At 34.8% G+C, this 27,817-nt stretch overlaps 1 protein-coding gene across 1 annotated transcript in view; it reads left to right on the top strand.

Moving 5' to 3' along the window:
- The window catches only part of SGIP1 (SH3GL interacting endocytic adaptor 1), an 82,373-nt gene that overhangs the window by 28,437 nt on the left and 26,119 nt on the right, over nt 1-27,817 (top strand). Inside the window, exons 9-18 of the mRNA XM_032217806.1 lie at nt 1,115-1,126; nt 2,387-2,411; nt 4,416-4,467; nt 7,066-7,151; nt 7,866-7,958; nt 8,472-8,546; nt 10,232-10,687; nt 17,372-17,496; nt 19,101-19,227; nt 25,798-25,857. Of these exons, the coding sequence (XP_032073697.1) occupies nt 1,115-1,126; nt 2,387-2,411; nt 4,416-4,467; nt 7,066-7,151; nt 7,866-7,958; nt 8,472-8,546; nt 10,232-10,687; nt 17,372-17,496; nt 19,101-19,227; nt 25,798-25,857 (1,111 nt within the window). The remainder of the gene's footprint in view (nt 1-1,114; nt 1,127-2,386; nt 2,412-4,415; nt 4,468-7,065; nt 7,152-7,865; nt 7,959-8,471; nt 8,547-10,231; nt 10,688-17,371; nt 17,497-19,100; nt 19,228-25,797; nt 25,858-27,817) is intronic.

Here is a 27,817-nt window from a genome sequence, read left to right as displayed (position 1 = left end):
AATTCCTCAGCAGAGAATCTATAGAGAATTTGCACTGAATTCACACAGCAAGTGTCCTATTGCAAATTAATTTTGTTATTGAAGATTGACAAATTTATTACTCATAAACACATACTCTTCTAGACTAGGAGATATATTAGCATGGCTCAGTGGCAAAATTAGACCCTTCCAGGAATAACTTATTAGATATTGCTTATGTGACAATATTTAAAAGATATAGAGTTTTGTATTTGACTCTTTTGTACATAACATATATAATATAAAGAATAGTTTGTATTATATTAGTCTAAAAATAAAACATACTGTCTCAAACACACACAGTGAAGAGACCAGAAATAACAGATTCTTACTATTTTAGGAGAATAGGGATCTCAATGAGCTGACAAATTGCAGATAGACCAGACACAAACAAAACTTAACTACAGATATGATAAATAGAATGAGACAAAAGTAAATATAAGGTAAAAGTTATGTAAAAAAATAATAGGGATACATGAATATTGACAACATCCAAAGTGTGCTCTGCGTTTTTCAGGGGGAAAAAAGAAAAAAATAACTAGAATATTTAAGTCCAAAGTATGGTCAATTTCCAAAACAAGGAGTAATTGCCAATGTTTTAAAATATAAGAAACTGACAATGTATGCCAGACATTTTTAAGACAGTGTACATGTTTTTGAATTTCCAAATAAGTACTGGAAGTAATTGCAAATATGAAAAGGCCAGTCTGCCAAACTGCCCAAAATATATAAAGAAAGAGGAAATGGTTTTTGATTAATTTTAAATTTTAATTAAACTTAGATCTATAACACTTCAATTAATTTTAGAATTATAACAACGTTTTAGCAATTAATATGTTAGATAAAATAAGCAAATGTGGATTTTCTGTTGCTGTTGTTCCTGCAAGTATCTTCATAGTATAGGTTCATTTTTAAAATCAAGTTTAAACAGGCTGAAGACCTTAAGTGGATTTGGGAAGAGAGCTATCTAAAGAAAAATAGTTTTGAAGTTGGTATTTTGTGAAACTAGATCTCCTGCCATCCAAAGACATTTTTACTACTGATCTTTCACTCTCTGACTAGGTATCTGTTCTCTCTTCCTTTTTGCTGATCACAGAGACGCAGCCCGGTAGGTCATGAATTCATGTTCAAACAGTTGTGTAAATGACTGCGGGTTATTTTACATAGGATTAATTTAAATTTATTGGGAATATGCCTCGCATATCTTGCAGAGCGCATTTGGGAGATACTTGCCAAACTTAATAAGGATCACATTGACTAAGAAATATTTCCCATTTTATTCTCTTTAAAATCTGCCCTACTGAACTCTTGATCGTTCAGTTCTTCTTGGTCTTCCCTTTTCCTTGGATGTGATGTTATGGCCTCATTTAAAATATTATTAAAATATTTCATGCAATATGGTTTGAAAAGAAAAGAGCTGCCTTGAAAAATACAGGCAGAAATGGACAGAATAACCATTCTGGATCCAATCCTCTGTCACCCTCTATTCTGGTATATAAAGTACTAGCCTATAACCTGGTGTTGCCTGGGTATTTATTTATAGAGGAAAGGTGTCCGGACCAAAGGTAATTTCTAATGTTGGATTTTCCCGCTTACCAGAGGGAGTACTCTGGTGGAGTACTGAGGGAGTACTCTGGAGTTACCCTTGTGGAGTACTTTGAAGCTGTTACTATGGCAACTCCACTGCAATGTATAGTATTAGCTAGTATGGCAGTACGGCACAAAAGGATGTATCTTAAAAGAACGCACACCCGAGGGGTGTTAGAGGTGTCTTACCCCACAGTATTTTCTTCAGAGAGCAAGCCATCTGTGTACCAGGTTTAGTTAAAATTGCTTGAGGCATTATAGAGTTATGCTGGAACATACACACACAGCCATTTTTATATATAGAATAGAAATAGAAATAGAATAGAATAGAATAAGATAAGGCGTTATCAGAAGAGCATGTAAGAACACCTTTTGCACAGATATGTCCTGTTTATATTTCATACTTCCTGAGAATTCTATTTTCTGTTTCAATGGGTTGTTTTTTTCATCTTCTGCAATACTAGTCTTTTTTAAAAAAATAGACATAAAACAATGTATAAGCAAATGAGATTTTATGAAAGTATAATCCAGCTCTGGGGCTATAAACATGTTGTTCTAGGACTTTTTGGCAAATTGTGTATGTGTGAAATTCTTGTGGAAATACATCTGTAACTTTTACCTTCAGCTCTATTCAAAAGATGTTTGAATCCTTTACTGTATGTTTTGTTTTACAAATATTATTTATCTTTGTTTTTTCAGCATTTCAAAAGAGAGCAATATTCCCTTTAGATAAATATAATCCATTAATTCTAAACTGTGGTTTTTTTGTATTTAATTTTAGGGTACAGTTAAGAGGAACCTATCTAGTAAGTATCATTTAAAAGCAAATTGGGCTTTAACTGGTGACTATCCGTAGATGGGGTAGATTTCTTTCATAATTTTCATATCCTAAAAGACCAGCAGCAGCTAATTAACAATAAAGATTGCATTCAGAACATCAGTGAAATAGACCTCAGAACAGATTGAGAATACATCTGCATGCTGCTATGAAATTCTGTACAAATGCATAAACATAATTAATAGATGCATTATAAATCAAAGTGCCCATGCAGAATGCAGTTAGCTGACTGCACAGACCATATCAGTAGGCTGTAAAATATATATTTCTCTGAGTGTAATTGAAATGTCAATGGAATATTCTCATATATCTAATAAAAATACATATATTTAATGAAAATATTTTCATTGCATTTATTTTTCATAAAAACACATATGTAGCCCTAGAATCAGTGATGAAATTCAAAATGTTTTATTACTGGTTCTGTGGCCATGGCTTGGTGTGCATGGCAGGGCAAGGATACTGCAAAATCCCCATTTCCACCCCACTCTGGGGTGAGCCAAAGGTGGTATTTACCAGTTCCCTGAACTACTCAAATTTTCCAGTACCAGTTGTCCAGAACCTGTCAGAACCTGCTGAATTTTATCCCTGCCAAGAATGTGAAATGTTATAGTATATGTAGAAAGACTGGGGGCATAATTAATCTCAGTTGAAATGTTTTATGAAATCTTGTATTTGTTAAGCGGCCACAGTTAGGTTTCTGCCTGATTTATTAAGTATTAGTATGCATTAAGTAGAAAAATGTAGCTTGCCTAATTATAATTTTAATATTACACAATTGTTGGCCATATGATCATATTTTGAAGAGATATTAAATTATAATTTAATATTGTCCAAAGCTATTGTAGCCTTTCATACAAAGCAGTTTTACTAGTGTTCCTTCCAGTTGTCCAATCATGGAACCCATATATAGCCTTTCATTCGGTCCCAGCTTCCCATCCTTAGACTTGTCTTATGAGCAAAGAAAGAAAATACCCTTTTGTTAAATTTAAAGTCAATGAAAGAGTGGCAAAGTGGTATGATAGAATAGGAAAAATGCTGAAGAGCTAGGAAGCAGGAAAGTTGAGAATTCCTGTTAAAACAAGAATTCTCCCATAGCTTAGTACCGTGATGGCGAACCTATGGCATGTGTGCCTGAAGTTGCACACAGAGCCATGTTGCCTGGCATGCATGGCGTCACCTGTTCCTCTTCCGGGTTTATGGAGTGCATATGCGTGCAATGATCAGCTGGCCTTTGTGCATGCAGCAGTGCTGGAAACTGGAAGAGCTGATATTCTGTTTTCTGGCATGAGCATGCATGCTAGCCAACTGATCATCATGCGTGCCAGTAACTAGAAAACTAGCTGGCCACTGTGCATGTGCATGATGGAAATCAGAAGTTCATTTTCCAGTGGATGTATGCCCCCTTTGGAGCTCCTCTTCCGGGTGCGGCCAGATGAGTGCGCGTGCACTCCCTTTTTGGCACCCGGTGCTGAAAATGTTACCTACCACTGGCTTAGGAGGTCACATAGCAGAATTGTTCTTGCAGTAATAACTCCTGCATTCCGCAAAATTAATTGTCTCAACTGCAAAATGTTTACAAAAGTCACGATATTATGCAAAAGGGATATACTTGTGGTCTCAGATCAGCACCAATGCCACATCTTCATGGGTCCACTGTTCAGTTGGTTTTTATTGTATATGTTTTGTGTGAGGGATAGACGCAGGAGCCATGGAATCAGAGAGTAAGATGTTTATTGCGAGATGACAAGCGATTCAGAATATGTTACAACTGTCACAGTATTTATACTCTCAGGTACCAACTGTCATTTAACTGTCATTACAACCACCAATCACAGGCTGTGTTTCGCCCGACCAATTAGAATGCAGCACAGGCTGTTGCTGGGCTATAACAGTTTTATTTAATATTCAGCAGGCAGTTTGTCTACACTGTACTCCAAGAAAACAATGTTAAATGTATCTTTTGTGCTAGGTGAAGAGATAGCAAGACCCAGGCGTTCAACTCCTACTCCAGAGCTTCTCAGGTAAGTGTAAAACTGAATTGCCAATGATGTGGAATTCTTATTCCCAAAAAGGACAGGTGCAGAGGGATTACTGTTTTGTGCTTGATTGCATTAAAAGATTTACTCTACATTTGTTTTCTATAAAAATGTATAAAATTATAGTTTCTTAGCTAATTTAGCACCAATTTCCAACCCTGTATGTGGCTCTATATGCAAAATGGTGTTCCCTTTTTATTTATGTCTTGAATATGAAAAGAATACTATAATGCAACTTTTTATCTAACTTTTAGAGATTCTGGGGAGGACTTCCATCTGTATCAGACTGCGAATTTTCACAGATATGATAGCTTGGTTGCCAGATAATATTATCAAATTAAGACAGCCTATTAGCAGAAATGTGTAAACAAAATTTACAAGACAGTTCTTGCCTTTTATTTATATTTACTTACTCTATTATTTATACTCATAAGATTCCAAATACATAAATAAAATGGATTCAAAATATAATAGATTTATTATTTTATTGGATCACAGTATTCATTTTCTGAGTGTTTATCCAAAAATGTGTAATGTATGAACTATTGATTAAGACAGAACATTGGACAAAGAAGAAACAAATTATACCAAAAGAACCATTAGAGTTTTACAAAAGGAAAGGTACTATTGATCAACATTTCTTTGATATCATTTGATTATTAAATATGTCCAGGAACAAACACAGGGAATAACTGGTATCAAATGACTTTGAATCAAAATATTTGAAGAATAACTTTTTTTATCCCAATCTGCTATGATAGAGCAAATACATAAACAATCTGATATCACAGTTTTATATATACGGTACACACATATTTGCACACATGTGTGTGTGTGCGTAGAGTGGGAGGGGGAGGGAGGTACGGAGAGGGGAGGGGGAGGGAGGGAGGGAGGGAGAGAGAGAGAGAGAAGAGAGAGAGAGAATTAACCCAATTTACACAATAGTGACCAGAACTAAGCATTGGGACCTAATACTAATTGTTGAAATATAACTTGGTTTGTTTTATTTTTTAAAATCCCTTAATCATTTCAGGAAGTAGACACATTACTTCATTCAATTTTAAGAAATAGTAATTGTGGGGATAGTTTTCATCCCCTAAATTCTTTTACCATATGTGTAAATTCTTTTGGCAACATAAATTCATTGTAGAGGAACTACAGATTTTTTTTTAGTAGTAAGCCATTTCATATAGACACAAATCAGAGGGAATTGAAGTATAATTGTCATTAGTGCCATTATCTATTGAAATGTTATTTGTACTCAGGCATTTTAAAATGTCAGGCAGATTTTTAAAAAAAATGTCTTATAGAGGTTTTAGGCACTTGATCTATTTTCTGATGTTTTCTTATTATATTTTACTGGGATATATTTTAGAGGATTTATTGCTTTTATTACGCTATCATTTGATATCTTTGAATGGAAAATATAACAAAATGCCTTTAAATGATGGAAAATATTATACAAAAAGATAGGTGTAATATTTTACATATTGGGGTAAACTATTCATATATCTGATAACTTTTTGCTGTTGACATTTTAATTTCCTGAATTTTTAAATATCAAATTAAATCATATTGCCTGTTGTAAATAAACTGAATAAGCTTCTTTTTTAAAAAAGACAGGAACTTTCATTACTGGTTGTGAAATTCTGCTTCCAGTATTTATTTTCTTGCTTGGGGGTTTTATCTTTGGTTGGTATGTGTATATGTGTGTCTGCATTTTTGAAGAAACAGAACAGTATTCCAAAGGCTCAATTTAAGATTTCCAGAGCTGAGTAGGCACAATTTTCTAAATATTAAAGAAGTTTTTTCAGATGATTCTCTGCTTCTACTGCAGAACCAGAAAGTCACAATGGTATTTTCAAAGAAATTGAGCCCCATTTGTCTAACAATTTCAAAATATGGTTCCTGAACTTCCCTTTACAACTATAGAAAGTAACATGAATAACATGAAATAAAACACAGTAAAAAGGACTCCTATTCAGGTGGGCAACTATGACAACTTTATGGCTGGCTCAGGAATTCTGGGATTTGAAGTCCATAGGTCGTAAAGTTGCTATAATTACCCACCTCTTATGTACCCACTCTTTATATTCTATTCCATTCTCCCAACACTTAGAATATTCTATCTTCAGTCTTTAGTGGCTCTTGTGAGGTTAATAAATTGGCTGTTTTACTTTTATGTGTCCAAATCAGTATTCAAGTCTGGTAATATGGATAGTGTTCTTTGATTTCTCAAGGATTAGTACTTAAGAACCTACTTTCTTTTTAATATATTAAATTTTATAAAATTGTTCATATATAAACTTTTGAGCATTGAATGGCTACATTGACAACAGTATACTGTATATTTTAGTATAACTTAAATCTGCATAGTTGCTGCAGTGAATCATATTTTCCTTACATAGATATGGCAATGGTTATTAGCAGATCTATAACAAGCAATTCACAACAAAACTCAATTCTTGTGTAAATATATAAAATGACATTTAAAAGTTTGACATTTGTTTTTATGGAAAATTTATTTTTTTTAACCTAAACTATTTACCACATCTGATATCAAGTAACTATTTTTTTCTGTAGCAAAAGAACTTCAGAAGATGCTGCTGTCCTAGCACCATTATTTGGTCCACCTCTAGAATCTACATTTGAAGAAGACAAATTGGAAGGTAAATTATTAAACTGTATTTATGTATTAGATCTATAGTTTGCATTTTTCTCAGGGGCTCAGGTGGGAATACCTAGCTTTCTCTCTATTTGAGTTTGTTCCTATAGCCCATGTGTTAATTTGGATTGAAAAATGTGATTGTTACCCAATTAACTTCTATGATTGGAAGTTGGATCTTACCTGCTCCAGTTCAATATCATCCCCATACCATTACTCCATGTAGATTTTGCATCAATGCTGCTTTCATTATGCTGTCCCCTGCTGTTTGAGCAGATGCAGCTGGCTGTTTCTTTCTTATTGTGATTGTATCTATGCTCCGCAGGCTACTGATTTGCTAATCTAAGAAAAACATGGAATCAAATCTATGTTGTTTCCTTTTTTGCCCCTATCTGAATCATTTTCACAAGCATTTTGATATTTTTTTAAAAAAATATGTGCCATATTAGATGAATGAGAAATGTGAAATGGATGCGTGCATCAGGAAGCCACTGGTTCCAACATTGTACTGCACATTTTATGGTAAAACAAACACTCAAAATACTACTTACCAGTATTTGGATTAATTTATTTTTATTTCTTTTATTTGAATAGCTGCTGCAATTCCGTAATACCTAAAGTTCAGAGTTAAACTCTTACTGGAAATAAAAAAGAATCAAGTTCTTGTGTTACTTCTAAATTAATATGTTGTTATATGTCTGCTTATATATAGCTTCAGGTCCCATAGATCAGTGTGAAGTTTGGGGTTCTGTGCAACCAGCGAACTCCAGTGTAGAATCTCCAAATGCATCACGTCCCTTCCCATCTGGAAGTAAGTTAGAATAATTCTTGGAAAAAGTGGTTTAATTTGTTGGGCCTGTGTAGTTGAAAAATTGTGAAATAAAAAAAGAAGTAAATCTACTAGGGATTATGGCTCATTAGACTGTGTGGGAACAGAGATATTAATTCAACTGTGCAATGAAAACTCACCTTTACTGCCAATATAATATATTAGAAAGAAAAAATAATCAGAAAACAGAAGAGAAATTTATCATTAAAATGGCTATGTTATTTTAAAATGTATAATGTTTAGCAAAATTATTATGTCTCCTTCCATATTAAACACGTGTTTCTGATGGTAGAGATATTCTGCATAAAAATTATGGGATGTTAACTAACAACTGCAAGCTGTTAACAACTGTTGTTCCTGCACAAGTGGAAATGTCTTCTGCTTGTACAATGAACTCTCTGAATTGCAGCTACATCTACATGAGACTGAGTTGTCAATTCTTTGTGATTGAGCTTTGTCTATCCTTGTCCTTGAAATGTTCCTTTTATGTTACAGCACCTCCACCACTTCCACCCAAAAACATTCCTGCTACACCTCCCCATGCTGGTTCCCCTTTAACAATTGGAGTAGGTAAGAATATTTGACACAAATAGTCAGGTCTAATACTTGTACATTTGGCTGCACAATCATGATGACCTTGTTTAGCATACATTATGAAACATTAATATGAACTCAATCACAATTTCTTAATATTATGCATGTACTGTATGTGTTTAATATTTTGTTCACAAAATATTTTAAGCAGGTTTCTCTTTTTAGATATCAAAAAATAACTGATGAAGCTTAATACATTATCGTCTAAACCCTTGAAATTTTGAAATGCTTCTGTCATCTGTGCTACATTAAGCACTCAAAATGTGAATATTTTTTGGTAATTTTAATTTTATTAGTAAGCTTTTGCTTACAAGACTCAATTTTGTATAAGAAAAGTTGGGAAGCTTAAGTATGTCTTGAATCTTAATGCATTTAGGGGTTTCTTCTCAATCAACAAGTGATTCTGTTATATAAGGAAAACAGCCATGCATACAAACTCAATTTTTTAAATATTGCTTTACAAACATATGTAACATTTTGGATCAGAATTTTTTCTCTTTTTATCAATATTTCATTTATATATACATGGCCTGTGGTAGATGGTTACCTCCCTTGGTGTGCTACACTTTGATAGAAAGGTAGACTACAAATATACTAAAATATATAATGATTATGTTTCTCAAATACAGCCTTCTCCACTCCTATCTGGAATATAGCAATCAGCAAGGGGGAAATAAAAAATTAGTATAATTTTGCATTCCTAAAAAATTTTTGGTTTTATATATATTTATTCATAATTACAGAATATCAATTACAGAAATTATATTCTATCAATGTACTTATTAGCTGTGATCCAGAGCTCTGCACATATGGAATAGTCTTCTTTTTTATGAAAAGAAAATAGTTCTACATTGTTTTCTATTTTGTACGCAGAATTGGAAAATTGCAGCCATTTCAGATAAAATGGAGGCCAGGGATGTATCTCTTTGTCAATGGGAATTAAATTTGCTTAACTTTTGTTGAATCATGACTAATCACATATTAAGACACATATTGAACTTTAAACATTTTCTTTCACAGAAGGAAAAGAATTTAGAAACTGTTTATTTAATTTCAGATTATCCCAAGCACTGAAATTAAGTAATGCAACAATTATTTGAATATAGCAACCATTAATTTTTCATTAAGAATCATTTCCTGTCACTTAACACATCTGTTGTCAAATGTTCTTCTACATTTACTAAAATTTATTTTGGCAATAATAACGATTCAACTGAAGCATAGAAATGTATTGCGAATTATATTCTTTTTGATTTGCTAAAACAATGTCACATTGCATATCACATAATCCAATGCATTATGCAATACACATGTTCATACGTGTACATACATCACCTTGTTTAAATTTTTATAGTTTGGCCATTTCTCTCCTAATATCTAGTAATAAAGTCAAAGTGTCAATTGTGTTGCCTAGGTAATTTTCTCTATCAATATATAACATATGATATTTGATTTTGAATTTACATGGAATGTACCTCAAAGTTATATGGATACCTGCACACAACTATGTTCTCAAAAGCACCTTTTAAATGTGTTATCAAAGTGTCTTTGTGGTAGAATGTAGCTTGAATTTTAAAATCCCCATACATACGTAGAGCAATAATACAACTTAACTGTACCAGTTGATGTTAAAAGTTTGAAATCAACTACTTTGACCACAGGAAATGACCAGACAGCAACAGAGGTCAAAAGTGACAAACAACCATCAATCAATGACTTGGACAACATTTTTGGCCCAGTATTGTCCCCCAATTCTGTTGCTGATAACGCAGAGGATAAATGGATCAGTTTTTCTGATCAGTCCCTGGAAAATGTAACTCCAGAGGTGACTTCAAGGGAAAAAGTGGTGTCCCCACCTGTGGCATCCGAAATCCCAGAAGAGCCTCCAGAGGCTGAAGTCTCTCGCAATGTTCCTTCTCCACTCAATTTAGAAGAGGTTCAGAAGAAAGTTTCAGAGCAGACCCACGTTAAAGATGATAACTTAGCACCAGCAGCATCTCCTAAAGATTTTGGGGTGGGACAGAGAGCAACACCACCTCCCCCTCCACCTCCTACCTACAGGACAGTGGTGTCATCACCTGGACCCAGCCCTGGCGGTGGCACAGGAAGCACCAGTGGTATGTCTAAACAGCTTTGAGTGTGCTTCAGTGTGGCCATGAATGCTGCTGTGTGAAACAACAAGCCTTTTTAGCTGTTAGTTTTTTGTTTTGTTTTTGGCTTTTAGCATCAATCATTCCCTTTTGTTTGATTGTACTGTGCCCAGTGGCCTTTTTTTTTTCTTTAATTCCGTTCTCTTGTGACCCAACTCAACTGTTAATCCTTGATAGTATGTTTTATTTTCCTACCATTGCTGAATGTCTAATTGTTGATGAGCTTTATGTCTTAAGCACCAGGTAAAGGTGGAAATGTATTATCATTGATCAGGATTTCTTTAAATTTATCAAAGCTCTGAATTAAGAAATGAAATATTTAATTTACTTCACTTGGCAATTTTCCTCAGGAGGAAAGCATAAGAAAATAATCTGTGCTCTGCCGGGTTACCACAGTTCCTTCTTGACCTTTTTGCAGAAAAAAGAAGTCTAACATGACTTTCCACCTTCATCTATATAATTCAGGACTTCTATAATCAGTAGTCATGAAAAAACAATTTGATAGCACTTTAATAGCAGCAAAGATCACATCTGCACATATTGATATATTAAGTCTTAAATGAAGAATTTTCCCCCTCTCAGGGCCTGTATCCAGGGGTGGGCTTCAAAAATTTCAGCAACGGGTTCTCTGTCCGGTTGCTGGGTGGGCATGGCCTAATCAGCCTCCTACACCATGGCTGGGGGGGGGGGGGCATTTTTGTCTTCCCCAGGTTCTGGAGGCTTTCCTCGAGCATTTGGGAGGCCAAAAACTGCTTCCCCCAGGCTCCGGATGCCCTCTAGAGGCCAGAAATGGGCCCATTCTGACCTTCTGGAACTTCCAGAAAGCCTGTTTTCCCCCTTCCCCAAGCCTCCATGCGGGCCCTGCACTTACCTCGCATCCAAAACAGGCAGCGTGGAGACTCCTGGGAAGGGCAGGGAGGGGTGGGCAGGGCCAGCCAGGGGTGGGATTTGGAGGTTCTCTGAACAGACCATAATGTCTCCCGAATGTGGGAGAACCCATAGCAGTGCACTCCTGCCTGTGTCCACTGTAGTGATCTTTGCCCCACCACAGAATAGTGCCTATAAATGGTACAGAAAATACTGAGGACATAGATTGGTGGACTTCCCTGGCTTACTTCTCCCAACAAACATAATCAACCAAACTCTCCTTAAATGGGATGTGGATCAGGGAGAATGCAAATTTTAATTGGCAATCAAAAAAAGCCTCTCAATTAGCTTATATTCAGCTGATAAGCTCTTTTTTAAAAGATAGCTGTAATGCTATTCAAGAATAGTGCTATACCCTCATGAGAATCAGCCCAGACATCAGCTAACAGGTATGATAAGAGTTATACAGATAATGAGCAGTGAAAGAGTCAATTTTGTCTTTCTTGCTTCACTCACCTCTAGATGTGAGATTGAGGAAAAATGGACATGTCCATACAGTCATCGTGAGATGAACTCAATTTAAGAGAGATAATAATTTAATCTTAATATAGTAATCCCAATATAATAATCCCAATAGCAAGTTATATTTAGTGCTATTTCATTGGAAATACAAGTGTGGTTATAGCAAATGACTGTAGTAGCCCAAGAAACAAACAATGGGTAAATGAAAAATTAGTTTAGTCTCCAAGAAATCCATTCATCTACTTCTGAAGCTGTTATTGTGTACCACGGACTCCAAGGTGCTCCAAATGACATCAAGACAAACTCCTTCCCTTTGTGATGATAAGAAAATATTTGTGGCTATTCTCAGACTAATAGGAGCTCTGATGGGAATTTAGCAAGACAGTAAAGTATTTAAATCTTAGATCAATAATCAATACTTCAGGGGAGCGACATTTTGGGTTGCTTTCCCTGCACATACCTTTCCTAAAGTAGTCTTTGAGTAGTTTGGAAAATAAAAATGGAGGGATGAGAGTGAAACATGCACCCCATTATTTCTACAAGCAACAAGTTAAACTCATCTCCCTTTGTAACTAAAAACAATTGTCCAGAGTCTGAAAAAGAACTGTAGCTTCTTCTTATATGGGAATAATTTCTTGAGTGTGACCTGTAAGTAACTTCCTTTGGGCAACATATGCTTTGTGTTTTTTCTCTGGCTCCCAATTCAATTTTGGAAGGAAATGAAAGCTACCTGTTGCCTAATTACAAATAGGAAATCAATAATGTGTTCATCTAAGATGAGACTGAAGAATACTCTCTTGTCTTCGATAACCTCTCCCTGTTGATGCTTACATAATCCCTATTTTCAAAGAAAATGCCTTTTGTGGCAAGAGTGAACAACAAGAGAGGGGAACAAAAAGATATATTCAAATGCTATTCTGAGGCAAAAAAAAACCCCAAAACATCACCCCATTCCAAGGGGTCTTAAAACCTATCCTTCCATGTTGTATTTTTGTTCCTTAATAGAAAATTTCATCATTACTATTTTTAGGAAACAGACTAAATGTTAACATTAGTCTTTAAAATTATCATTTTTGTTTAAAGCAGGAAATGCCCTTATATGTTCCAGATATGATTAATGGAATAGCTTAGAACTTGTATATATCTATCCACAGATGGATGATGAAGTGAATAACTTCTGGCTTAGCTACAAACAGTTTCGTATGGCTTGTCATTGAAATAAAGAATCAGTTTTGCACATTTAAAATGCTCTAGGTCCATGATGGCGAACCTATGGCTCGTGTGCCAGTGGTGGTACATGAAGCCCTCTCTGCTGGCACACACACCATTGCCCCGGGTCAGATCTGCATGGCGTTTCTTTTGTGAGCTTCTGTTTCCCTGCAAATGATGAAATAGAAGCTCATGGAAGAAAAAGATCTGACCTCTTTAGGTCTCTCCTGAGCATGCGTGCATGTCCATACATGTGCCTGTCCACACATGCGCCTGTTTGCGCACATGCATGTTGTATGTGTGCATTTGTGCACATGCGTTCATACACATGCATGCACCTTTCAATTTGGGCATGCACACACGTGCAGTTTGGGCACTCGTGCCTAAAAGGTTCACCATCATTGTCCTAAGTGGAAAAAATCCTTTTTTAATTTGAATTATTTTCCCAAAAAGAACCGGAAACCAAACTTTCACAGTTCATTTTATTTTGGGATAAAACGCTTCTCTTATTTCTTGAAGTGTTTTATTTTCCTGAAGTTTGATAGTTGATTTTGATTAAGATGTTCTCCCTAAAAAATACAAGTTAGACCTGGGGTTGGATCTGCAATATAATTGCAACATTATCTGTTTACAGCAATCTAGGATTCATCTTTTTTTATAAAAAGCAAGTGCAAAAATAGATTGTGTATTATCTGTTTCACATTATTCCCACGAGTGACTGGAACTGGAAGCTAATCGGGCTTTTAGCATCTCTTACAGTTCTATATAATAATATGTACAGTTAAGGACGATAGGGATCTATAGACATGTATGCTTTCCTATTTCAAAATTCCTTTCCTGTGTAACTATAATCAATTATTACAATATATTTTGCAGTTGTTGTGTTTTTGCTTGTTTTGGCACTTTCAAAGACAGAGTTGATGGCTATTGAGGAAGTTTCTTCTTGTGTATTTACCACAACAGATTTCCATGAAGTTTTGTATGTGGATTAAAATGGAGCACAGGGATGTATTTTCAGATACCAGTCCCAATAAAAATAATGTAACTTAATGCAGTCATTCTGAATTCTGCATGTATGTCAAGAACTCAAAAAGGATGAATACATTTGCTTAATAATTAGATGGAAGAGAGGGAAAGTTTTCCTTTTCCTTTACTCTACTCTACTTTACTGGTTACAGTAAAAAAATAGGAAACAATCAGAAAATTATCTAGGAAACATACAATATAACAAAAAGTGTGTGTGTGTGTGTGTACAGCCATTCTAGCCCATTGAAATGTCAGTTACCACCAAAATTATCATAATAATTGATTGGCATTAGATACAAAATGACAATTCTATTAAAAGTGTCCATTTCTTTTTCTGATTTTGAGACAGAACTATCTAGTAATTTCTACACTAAATATTACATTTTAGAAAATTGCTAAGGTATCTGAAGATTCTGTAAAAACATTTTCAATTCTGTGTATCATTCCTTGAATATAAAGCTTCTTTGCTGTTTCCAGAAGATAGATGTATTCTTCCAAAGGTAAAGTCCCACTAGTTTCATAGTGTAGGTTCATGACAAGAGTGCTTTTTCAAAAGGGAACCGGACTTTGTTTTTTCCTGAAGACGTTTCACTTCTCATCCAAGAAGCTTCTTCAGTTTTGACTGGAGAAGAAGAAAGTCCGGTTCCCTTTTGAAAAAAGCACCTTTGGGACAACCATGACTTGGATGATTAAGAATCTCCATAGACATAGATTCATCAATATACATTCCCTCTTTATTTCATTTGTCACTAATAGAGAAATCTCAACTATATAGCAGTACACAACGAATATTTGTGCAATCATTTTGCAGGTTTTTTTTTACAATAACGAAGGAAAGGAAAGGAAAGAAAAAGAAGGGGAAAAAAGGGCAGGGCAGGGCAGGAAGGAAAGAAAAGGAAAGGAAAGGAAAATTAGTTTCAGAGCAAAAAATGTATTACTCCAGCAGTATGGGGTCACTAAAAAACCTAAATTATCAACTTTTTCCAAAGCCTCATCTTGCATAAGCAAATTATTCAGAGCATGCTTAGCAAATGGAACATTATTAATGCAACAAATATTACATAATAATTTATGATGCTGTATTTTAAAGCTCCATCCATCCACCCTCTCCTCGCAGCTGAGTGTTTTACTGACTGCATGAAGCATGTGATCAGTCAGTGATTATAAGTTTCACTAATGCTGACATGATAGATCAACCCTCCTGACAAGAATGTCTTGTTTGATGCTAAAGGGTTCAGTTTAAGACTTAGGAAAACACCACCAAAATCTGATTGGTTGAATATAGACATCCTTTCTCTATTTCCTTGAAATAAATCTTTGTCATTTGACAGGGCTGTGCCAAATATTTAAAATGGGATCTTTGTAAAGTATTGCAATATTTGGCTTTCCCAAGCCAAGTATTCATCTTCAAAGCATCCAAGTCACCTCTTCCTAAACGCTTCCTTAGCTGCCTATGGATTTGTTTGCAGGTACAATTTTTCTATGCTGACTGCCCCCAAAGTGGCATTGCATGCACAAATACAGTACTACACAGACAATCAGACAAATCCTTCCAGCATTTACTCCAAACTATCTGGAGGATATGTCTGCTTTAACTCTTTAAGGAGGGGCACTTCATTCACCCAAATGTTTCACAAAGCATCCCTTCCAAATGCTTTGTGCAGCCCTTTGTACTATATATATATATACTTTTCATCTTGGGAGAAAGAAGATGCACTATTCATTGGAACGGATAATGTAATAAGTATGTATACTTACAAGTTTTATGGGCCATTTTTATATTTTCCCTTTGGCAGCGTGAGAGCAACTGCAGCATACTTCCTTCCTGTGATACACACTAATCACTGCTGTACACTCACCGGGTATACAAGGAGTCCATGCTGTGAATTCCTTCCATGCTGCAACTGTTCTAGTTTCCAGGAAGAATACTGATAGAGTAGAAAGAAGACACAGCTTGACTTCTTCCAATTAAAACAAATGTTTGATGTTACCAAACATAAGTAAAAGCTTAAATGTCATTGGAAGTCATTTCGGATACGATATTGGAGTTCTGGTAGGATAATTTTTAAAGATTCCTCATATTCTTGAGTTTCAAAAAAGACATTCTAGTCCGTTGGCAAAAAAACAAAACAAAAACAAAAAGAATTTGTATGGTAGTTGGATTTACATTGGCATGTGACTTAAATCGGTTTCAGTATTATTCTTTCATAATGAATGATTATTCTTAGATGAAACAGCTTGTTTAACAACTGTCAGTGGCAATTTAGAAAACGTGTTCAACAATTTGGGAAAAATTACCTTGAAATAGTAAGAAATATATCAATTTCTTAAATTCTGGACATGCATTTTTCTCCAGAGTAATATCAGATTTTCACTAATTTTCATGAATCGTCCTTGGTTGTTATCTGATTTGCCAGCTTTTTATTCTTCTTTTTACTGTGACTTACCATTCACTAAGATTGAAAATCCATTTACATGGGAGTATATTCATATTTCTAAATAAATACATGCAGGTTTGCAGTGTACCTATTTTTATCATTATTAATTGATGGCAGCGTCCCCGATTAAATTTTTGGAACAATCGCTCACCGTCCATTTATTTACAAGTTAATATTAAAGAAAGAAGGCAATATTTTGGAATGCTGAGCAGCCACACTTAATCTAAAATGGTGCAGTTCAACTAGTGCTCCTTTCGAATTAAACTTCGTAAGGTTTATACGCAAGCAAACATAGCCAAAGCATATATATTGTTACATACATGTAAAAACTGCACTGGCACAAAAGCAGAGAAATAAGCTCTTCTACTTCATGATGACCTATCTGGTTAGCAACTGTCTATTTCATCCAGTTTGAGTCCACGTATATGAAGATATATGTTTACTCAGTAACCCATGACCCAAATCCCAAGCTGGTACTGCATTGTTTAGCTTGATTGACTCTCCACCCTGTGGGATAAATACTTTAAAGGTGGAGGGAGCTGTCATGAGAGCAGCTTAACCCCATACTGATGGTGTACATTTCTTTCAGGGTCATCATCACCTGCTCGCCCTGCGACCCCATTGACAACTTGCAGCAGCCCTACCCCACCACCACCGCCTCCTAGACCCCCATCTCGTCCAAAGTTACCTCCGGGAAAGCCAGGTGTTGATGTGGTATGTTTTAGATTTTTTTTTACAAATTGCTAACTGCACTGAGTTGGAACATCTCTTTGCCTACTATAGAGACATTAAACACTGTAGATATGAAAAAAATATATAATATTAACCACTGTGGGCTGGCTTGGTTATGAGTATGAGGAATAGAAGTATAATAATTAAGTAAATGAATAAAAAAATCTAAAATTATGTTTGTTGTCTCTAGTTAAATTCTTGATTTCGTTTAAAAATATCCAAAAGTGTGTTATAATTTAATGTTGGATTTTTAAAATGAATTAAATATAAAATTGTGGGGTAGTTTTGTTGGCTTTCATGAAAGTTTTTTTTAGAATTATTACTTTAGCAAAAAATATCAAGATTTTCTCATGTAAAGAAATGATAATAATTTATAGTTTTTATCATTTCAAATCAATCACGGTTGCTATTATTTGCATCTATTTCTTGACAAGATAATCTCATATTTATTTTTAAAAAATATAGGATTGGAAAAGACTTGTACTTTATAGACTGAAAGATGGAGCTGGAATGTGATTTTTGCTAAAATATCTTCACCTGTTTTCCATGACTCTAGTCTTACCCAAGAAGGAGGAATAGGAAAGAATTACTGGATAGTTGTTACAGAGAAGTCTAGCCAAATAGCCATTCTGATGCAAAGAATTCAGAATTCAGCATACTATAAGATTGTACTACTCTTGCTTCACCAAAAGACACCAAAAATGAGACCATTCAACCCACAGGAGCATCATTAGCTTTGGGCACATTAATGCTTTGTCCATTATAGTTAAAGCTGGAACAGTTTCTTATTATGACCTTATTTTCAAGGGCCCATAAGTGTATTACTTTTCTATGCTGGAATTCTCAATTTCTTGCCTTGCCCCTTGAGACTTTCCATCCCGGGATGGAACCCTAGACTTGAACATAGATTGAATTAAATTGTCAGCTTTCCTTTACAAACTAATTAAAAACACCTAGTTAATTTACAACTTGCTGAAAGCCAGTAGGTCAGTATGCTCTGCTCCTTTGATAAACTGTTATCTGAGAGCAATGGAGATAGAGTTGAAGTTTGTGGGATGCAAAGGGAAATCAGCTAAGAATTTAGTCTAAATCTCCTATCAGGTGAATCCTTATTATAACATTCCCACTTCCTGAAAGGCTGAATTCTCAACCTATAGATTAGGTTGGAATATGTAACTTTTGTTATCTATTGACCTTTCAAATGTGATAAAATTATACATGGTTTTGGGATTGGTTTGGGGATTTTTAAGAATGAATGGATGGGTTTGCCCTTAAGAAAGGAAAGATTCCAATTTGATTCTTCAAAGCTTTCAAAACAAAACAAAACAAAAGCGCCCATATCTTTGGTGTCACACTCTTCTTGGATGAAGAGAGGAAGTTGTCAAACCAAAGATTATATTGATTAAAATTGAATCTTGTGATCAATTGTAGCCAGGCTGCTGAGAAATCAGAGTAAGTATCTACTTGATATTTATGGATTAATCCTCACTTTATCCCCAAATCTAAGACTATGTAGAGTTATGAATACTTTTGAGTACTGAGTGGTTATTGTGTGTATTTTTAATGTTCTTTGTGTTTATCTATAGTCCAGACCTTTCAGCCCTCCAATTCACTCATCTAGTCCTCCTCCAATAGCACCTTTAGCTCGTGCCGAAAGCACCTCTTCTATTTCATCCACCAATTCCTTGAGTGCAGCTACTACTCCTACAATTGGTAACAACTTTTTTTCTTTTGAACAATAGTTTCTGTTAGCAGAATGGCTTAAATCCTTTGGTTTTTGAAATTTTTTATTTTGGTTATGTTTTCTTTGTTTCATTGTTATCATCATGCTGCATGGAAACAGAAAAAAAGGGGGGGAAATCATAACAGAGAATTGCAGCTGTGATTCTCTTTAGATCAATACCCTAACCCTAACCCTAACCTTTATACACGTAATAGTAGGATCTTATGGATCAGGGGTCCCCAATCCCCAGGCCATGGGCCAGTGACAGTCCGCAGCATATTAGGAAGTATTGGAGCAAGCAAGTGAAGGTTCATCTGCACATGTGCAGGATCTAGGTTGTGCATGAAACCATCCCTCCCCCCTGTTTTCAAGGAAGATGATTTTTCTTCCCAAACCGCTCCCTGATACAAAAAAGTTTGGGGAATGCTTATAGATTACAAAAAGTATTACACAGATTATATATGATAGTAGGATCTAAAGGAGAACACATTCATATTCCGCATACACATTCATTTTTTCCTAAGTTGTACAGACAGAACACACTCCTAACTAACATACATTGGAACAGAAAATTCCATCTATAACTGTGCCTTTTTTCCAAGAAGGAATCAGAGCAAGAAAGGAATAGATCTCATGCAATGTCAGATTTTTACATTAAAAAGTTCTTAGTTAAAACCAACATAGTTTTAAACTACTGCTTTGTGCTAAATTAAATTAAACTATGTGCTTTCGGATAATCTATTCAGAAGGTGTATATGTATAGAATTGTCATGTATATTCTTTAATATCTTGGCAATTTAATAGAGACTAATGGAAAAAGAAAGGGAAGCTACCTTTGTTTCACCCAAGTGTTCTAATTTTACATTTCAAAGAAAGCAGAATGTGAAAGGGCTGCTGTGTCTAACCATTGGTGGCATAGTGGTTAAAATGCAGTATTGCAAACAAACTCTCCCCACAGCTTGGAGTTCGATCCTGACTGGGCTGAAGGTTGACTCAGCCTTCCATCCTTCCGAGGTCAGTAAAATGAGGACCCAGATTATTGAGGACAATGTGCTGACATTGTAAACTGCCCAGAATGTGCTGTAAAGCACTGTGAAGCGGTATATAAATCTAAGTGCTATTGCTATTATAAGCTCCTCTCTGCTACAGTCTATGGCAGAAAACTAACCGCATAGCAGAGCACAACCTTTCTAATCAATATAGAAGGACAAAGGTATGTTGATATGTTCACCGCCTTGAATTATTTGTAAAAACTAATAGAGGTGGAATATAAATAAATAAAAATGATGGCCATATCCAAGAGCATCTTTCTTGTCCCTTAATGTCTATCATCAAAGAAATCCCCCCCCCCTAAAAAAGAGTAATCTGAAACGTATTTGACTATAAGTAGCTCAAGTTGGTAGTTGGGCTGTTGGTCTGAACTCCAAACTTGGCAATTTGGCTGCAAATGTTTTGTCACCGTTCAAAGAGACATCAGCAGTGTGCTTTGAATAGTACTTGTCTGTGCACAACCAAATTGCCAAGCTTGGAGCTCAGACCAAAAGCCCAGTCATCTTGTCATCATGGTGGCACATACCTTGGCAGACTATTTCTGGAATTTGGTCTTTTTAATCATGTCCTTCAACCCGGTGGTGTTAGTGGGAATGTAGAAATTGGGAGGTGGGGAATTGTCAGGTTTCCTCTTCTGGCCACATGAGGTGACCACTTAAAGACAAAATGTGAATTTCCACTATTTGCTGCCTGCAGAGAGAAACTCCTCATTTTTGTAGATCATGACCACATGTGGTGGATGCCTAAATCTAAGTAAAACAGCAATTCATCAGGAATGAGCTTGTTTGTTTGGGAAAAACTACACGGTAGATAGCTTGGTGCCTTCTAGGTTTTTTTTTAAAGTTTATTTCTCCTCTGCCTTGATTACTGTAGTTTTAATAGCAAAGGACTATGGTACTAGGTACTTAAACATCTGGAATGGGCCAGATTTATACTTGCTCAAGAGGGTCTGTAAAGAAGAACAGCAATCTGACCATTTGATAGTTGCAGAAATCATTGCTAAATGAAATATACTTAAGCTAAATACATGCAATTGTGAGTAGAAAAAATAGGAACTAGCTACATATTGACATTGTCAAAATACTGTTATGAACAAGATGTGTTTTTTAAAAAAAAATGAACTGCAGAAAATGAATAAAAATAAAACTTTAAAGCATCTAAAAATGTTTTATATGAACCTTCTAAAAATTTGAAATGTGAAAAAAAAATACTTAAGATATTATTTGTCCCTTAAAAAAACTGCAATGTTAGAATCATAAATTCTCTATTTCTCCTTTCCTTTTGTTTCATTGTTTCTTTAGTCTTTCTTGTTCTTCCTGCCCTTTTCTTTGCTGCTTCTTTCACTTTTGTTTTCATTCTCAACTTCTTGAATCATATATTGTGATTCCCACTGCCATCCTCAGTTTCCATTGCATAACTTTATTTAAAAAAAATCTTTTGTCAGATATAATTCATTCTGCTGCAGATTTCAGATCTACTCTTTGATCTGTTTCTTGTTTCATCAATATTTGTGCCCTTTTATGCATCAATTTTGTGGCATTTAATTCTCATTTATTGCTAGGCTACATCCTTTTCTTTGCTGTTATTTGTTCTCATTCTAATATTAATCAAAATTCTGCTTTATCGCCATTTCTGTTATGCCCCTCTTATGTCAATTTTCTCTCAACTCTTTTCTAGTCTATGTGGACAGAAAAGGCATTTTGATTATCTACCTAATTATTCTGATTGAAGTCAACATGGCAACAGTTTGAATATTCTTTCACAATAAATCAAAGTTGACAATATGAGAAATCAGAATCAATTGATATGATTATATTTTTCTTTACATGCTGGACACTGTGATTTCTTACCCTTTACAGAAAGTTTTCCATCTTTTAACTCTTATTTTGTTGTAATTGCTTTTGTTATTAGGAAATGAATTTCCTTTTGGCTAGAGCATGCATTCAACTAATAAGTTGTTAAACGTTTAATCAAGTGCTTCAAAATCTTTGTTGCCTTTCTGAAAAATCTAAATTTAATTTCATTGCCTATTATGCATAATGTGAAATTGGGAAGAGGGTCTGAGGCACTTTTCTGATTTCTTTGCAAATTCATTATTTATCTCTGTTTTTATTTGCTGTTAGTCAATAAAACCGTGAACGTTTTATCAGTGTATATCAATCAGTGGAATGAATAACTCACAATGCTATAATATTGTAAAATGTGATCTTTTAGTAGACTTTGTCATCAGTGACTCAAAAGTTTGTATTGTACATGAAGCTGAGTGTTCCATGTATTTGTGCATTTTATAGAAAACTGAATTTATTCAATAGAGTGTTTAAGGAACATGCATCAAATCTTCAAACATCAAGAGTATTTTAGAAATTACAGTTGCAAATCTTGCAGACTGATAAAACAAAAGCATGTTTAATTAGCCATATATAATTTACCTTAGAACAATTACTTTGTTTAGGGGAACTGCTCAGATATCTTTAATTAAACCTTCTATAGAAATTAAAATTACCAAATATTCCAGTTGTATTTACAGTAGATTGATGGTCTTGGATATTTTGTTAAATATATAATGAGATATAGACAGGCTGTAGTACAAACTGATTATGAGAATTATGAAAGAAAAATGGCTAAGAAATCATTGGTTCTTATTTTATTTTATTATCGTTATATTTAATGATTACTTATGTGTTACAAATGAATGGCTAAGCATTATTTATGGTTAGAATATTAAAATAACTCAAACTAGGTGTGTGTGTGTGTGTGTATGTGTGTGTATATAAATATAAATATAAATTCTTAATTTCTACATTTGAAATTTGTTGAATCTGTATTTCTGTACTACAGAGAGCCAAAGAAATGGTCAAATTCATGGCAAACCACTTTTAAGACTATTTTTAATGTGTTATTGAACACAAGAATATAAGTTTTTTGTATTAAATTGAGCTGTTTTGTCCTTTTGATGTTGTTGATTGTCTGTGGCCATGCTCAAAAATTTGTTTCATTGTTCTAAATGAAGAAAACAATCATTAAAATGTCAAATTCTGTATTCTCCCCATGCTCTCGCTGAGCAGGGACGGAGGGAAGGACCGTATTTCCCACAGGTACCCTAATTTTAACCATCTCCCTTAAATTTTTCTTACAAGATGGGGGGGAACACACACTGGGGAATGTTTCAGAATGTATTGGCTTTGGAAGACAATAAATGGATTTTAGTCTTCTAAAAATAAGAATGTTTACTTACCATATCTGTTCAAAAGCATAATTTACTCCAAAAGCCTCTTGATGCTGTCAAAATTGGTAATGTAGTTGGTTATTGAATGAGCTGGAATGGGCTTGGCCAACTGCATATGTCACAAGGTGTGCTGATTATCCTGAATGGCTTAGGATGTAATAATTTCTAGCTGAAGGGAAAAACTTGATGGACAGTTTGTATTGTGGGGATGAAGTGGCAATTGCAGTTGACCCATCTTGGTTGTACAAAGATTAGTTTGGGCCTTTCATTTGAACAATCAACATAGATTTAAAAATACATGCTAGGAACTTGTCCCTTGAGAAGGATCCTTTCTTCCTGGGTCTTCATCACAGCTGGATCACAAAACATGCAAGCTATTCCCATTTACAGAAAATCCGATGAGAGGGGATATACATGGGAAAAAAATATTCATATTGCAAGAAGGATTGAATGGAATATACTTGAAAACAGAGAAATCCATTAAGGTCTTGGATTAAAAAAAACCCACTTCAACAGGTATTGTTTATTGGTTTATTGGTTTTGTTTTGTATGCCACCCAATCCTGAAGGACTCCGGGCGGCTCACAATAAAAAGGGGCAGGGGATAAATGCAATAGGCAGGAGGAGCTAGGAAGGACAAACTTTTAAATCTATGAAAGTAAAAAAAAATGAAGTGTTTGCCCACACATTCATTTGAAATAAAGAATTATGTTTAGCAGCACAGAGATTTCATGCTTCTCGGTCTTACATTATTTTATCACGCATTGTTCTTTTAGTTTCTGAGATTTATTCCGTACATTTATACTTTGTCCAAAAGAATACCGCATAGCTTTTGTTCATTCATTTGCCCTTTCTTATATTTGTTTTTGTCTTAGTGGTAGTATTGAACATGACTTTGATAATAAAAGAGATGTGTCCACCATTTCTATGTAAAACTTTTTTTATTGTAATAAATGTGGATTTGGTTAATTAGGTTTTCATTTAGAATTTGTGTTTTCATTGTTTTTCTTTTGCATTTCTTTTGCTTGTGGGTTTCGGAAGATGATACTTATAATGACAAATTGTCCATGTTTGCAAGGCACTATGAAACATCTGCAGGTACCGTACAAGCAGAGTTGTGTGTTTTTAAAATGCTTTCTTCATTACCACTCTCACTGCTATGAGAGTCAAATGCATTAAATGCATAGCTGATATAGAGGAACTCAAGTTGCACATAAAAATGCAATCTTCTGAATGCTCAAATGAGTTTCTAAGTAGCGACATAATATTTGATACTTTGATACAGGAATAACAAAATTTACTATTGTGCACAAAAATTAATTATATATGTTCTTCTTCCAAAACTGAGACACAAAGACATCCATGCATACATACATACATGCCTATATGGATACATGTATTGTTTCCAGGAATTTCAGAATTAGGTATGCGTTAATTTCAGTAATGGAAGTTGGTCACGTAATTCCAATTGTTAGTCATGTTGTTGCCTGAATCTTTAAGTAATGAAAGTCAAAAAAACCTTCTAATTGCTGACAAGAAATGTTAAAAGCTTCTTCCTTTGGAATTTTAATAAAGTAAAAAGGATGGATAAAACTCTGCACTTAACAAGCATTACAGAAATTCTGTCCACCAGTTTATTAATCTCAAATAAGCATTGCTACTTGGATAAACTCTGCGCCAGATATTAACATCCCCTTGGGAAGGCCATCAATTTTGAAGATCCATTATAGCAGATTTACAGTGTATGTTACCTTTACAAATAGTGCATGTGTGGCTTCAGAAACGTCTTCAGGCCTCCCCTTGATTCATGATTGTTTTAAGATGTAATTATAGCATTATTTGGTTCTCTATTTTTAAATGTTTCATGCTCAAACAACTTTGCAAGATTGCAGCTTCAATTTTCAAAGGGAAAAGACATGTAAATAGCAAATTCCACACAAAGCTATTGGAATTAAACTGATACCAGTCATTGATATTATACCCCACCAAGAAAAAATAAAATAGCATTAAAGAAGAGAGAGAGAAAAAAATCTCAATCACTTTTTCAGAAGTTCAGTTATTCCCATCTGGTAGGATTCCATACTTGCTTATTTTGTTTCTTCCCAAAACAAAACAAGACCGTTGTTGATTAAAATCCTTCCCAATTTTCCTTGCACATTAACAACTTGCAGCACCTCCTCTTTCCCTGTAGTGAGATTAATAACCTGCCTTTCTGACTCACACTTATGTCCTTCTCTCTCCTCTCCTTAACCTTTCCCATTCCGCTTCAACTCCCGGCCATACAGAGAATGAACAGCCTTCTCTCGTCTGGTTTGACAGAGGAAAGTTTTATTTGACTTTTGAAGGTAAGTAGTGCATAGCATATTGGCTTGGACCTTTAAACATCCTTCTTCTTATATTTTAATAGAAGCCCATTGGCTTCTCCTAAATAAAGAAACCTATTCTACTTTTCAGTATAGTTAATGCTATGGCTACTTAGTGGACATGATAGGCTCAAAAAGAATCATTTTTAAATTGGGTTATTGCTACAATGTCCATTCGACTGTTATAATTATTTTCATATAAAGGTAAAAAGAGAGGCTACTTATACAGTAAACATAAAAAAAAACTTCAGTTACTGATCACCAAGGAACTTGACTCTGTCAACCAAGGCTTCTAGTATGCTTTGCAATCAAGTTTGCATTTTGTAGTCATTACACTATATATACATAAAGATAATGTTTGTGCTACTACTTGTAGAATTTGCCATCATAATCCCAAACAATTAATAAACTATTGTTCTATTAATACATGTAATTAATTAATTATACTAATTAACTGCTTGGCTTATACACTAGTATTTTTAGAAAGTAAAAGTGATTTCCCCCCCTGTAAATTAGTGTTGTTCAGTTGATTAAAATTATGAATTACCCATTTATAATTAATTAGCTGTTGCCATACCTATTGTAATCAGTTTAGTTTTCTTTAATTTTAATCCCATTTGTTCACTTAACTTTTATTACTAGAACTCGCAAATCCTTTGCAATTTTGGCTATCAGGGTCTTCCCTTAATGTGTGTATGTATGTATGAGTGTGTGTGTGTGTGTGAAAGAGAGAGAGAGAGAGAGAGAGAGAGAGAGAGAGAGAGAGAGAGAGAGAGAGAGAGAGAGAGAGAGAGAGAAAGTATGCGTGCATGTATACATATATCCTATAGGTTAAATACATAAGGGAAGCATCTACAACCTGCTCTGACTCCTTTGCTGACCTAGAACCAGTTGAGGACAATGAGATGTTCTTGGATTCCCATTTTTCTGAGCACACTGACACGATTGACTCCATTGAAGGCCTTTCTATAATCAAGGAAACGTATACTGACTTTTTCATATTCTTTGGCTTTCTCAATTACCCTACATGCATAAGCAATACAATCTCATTTTCTTTTTCTAAAGCCAGTTTAAACATCTGGCATCTTTTTTTCCATGCAGCACTGTAATCTGTGTTGGATGATCCAAAGCATTATTTTGCAAGCTTGTGAAATCAAAAATATTGTACAATAGTTTGCATACTGTGTTAAGTCTCAGTCATTCTCTCTCTCTCCATATTACTCTGTAGATTGATCTCCTCTAATCATTTGGTCACTGTGTTATTCTACAGATTTGCTGCCATAGTTTGTAACTTTGCTGCTTTTTTGTGTCTGCCAAAACAACTACACACAGACATCACTCTGCTAAACACTTAATTATCACAGTACTGTCTTATGCCTAAGAATATTTACCCTGTAGTAGGGCTATATTACTATTATCCTACTCATCTTTTCTACTACCTTCTTTTATTTGTACCTTATATTACCTATTGTTTGTATGTACACTTGTTGTTTGAGTGTACATACTATTTGTATATTTGTATGTATACTGATTATATTACCTAATTGTCTACATGTACACTAAGAGCTTATGCACCGGAGACAAATTCCATGTTTATCCAATTACACTTCGCCAATAAAGTATTCTGTTCTGTTCTTTTCTGTTCTGCTGTACTCTACTCTACTCTATTCTTTTAAGTGGGTCAGTTCCTACAGCCTTCCAAGTTGGTAATGATTGGAGTTTTGAGCTAGTAGTCTAGTGCTAGAAGTTCTTGTAAGTGGGGAATGACTTCTATGTTATCATGGATTTTGGCATCTTTACCCTCCAGTACTTCAGTATATTCGTTCCAATTTTGTTTGATCTTCTTTTATTTGTTTATTAGTATCGTATCCATCCATTTGTGTCCTTTAGCCTATCAGTTCACAGTTTGAAATGCCTTCTGACTTCAGATGATGTTTTTGGA

This window comes from Thamnophis elegans, chromosome 5 (genome assembly GCF_009769535.1).
Source record: "Thamnophis elegans isolate rThaEle1 chromosome 5, rThaEle1.pri, whole genome shotgun sequence".
NCBI lineage: Eukaryota > Metazoa > Chordata > Lepidosauria > Squamata > Colubridae > Thamnophis > Thamnophis elegans.
The sequence above is the reverse complement of the archived record's forward strand: the minus strand, read 5'-3'. Positions and strand labels throughout refer to the sequence as shown.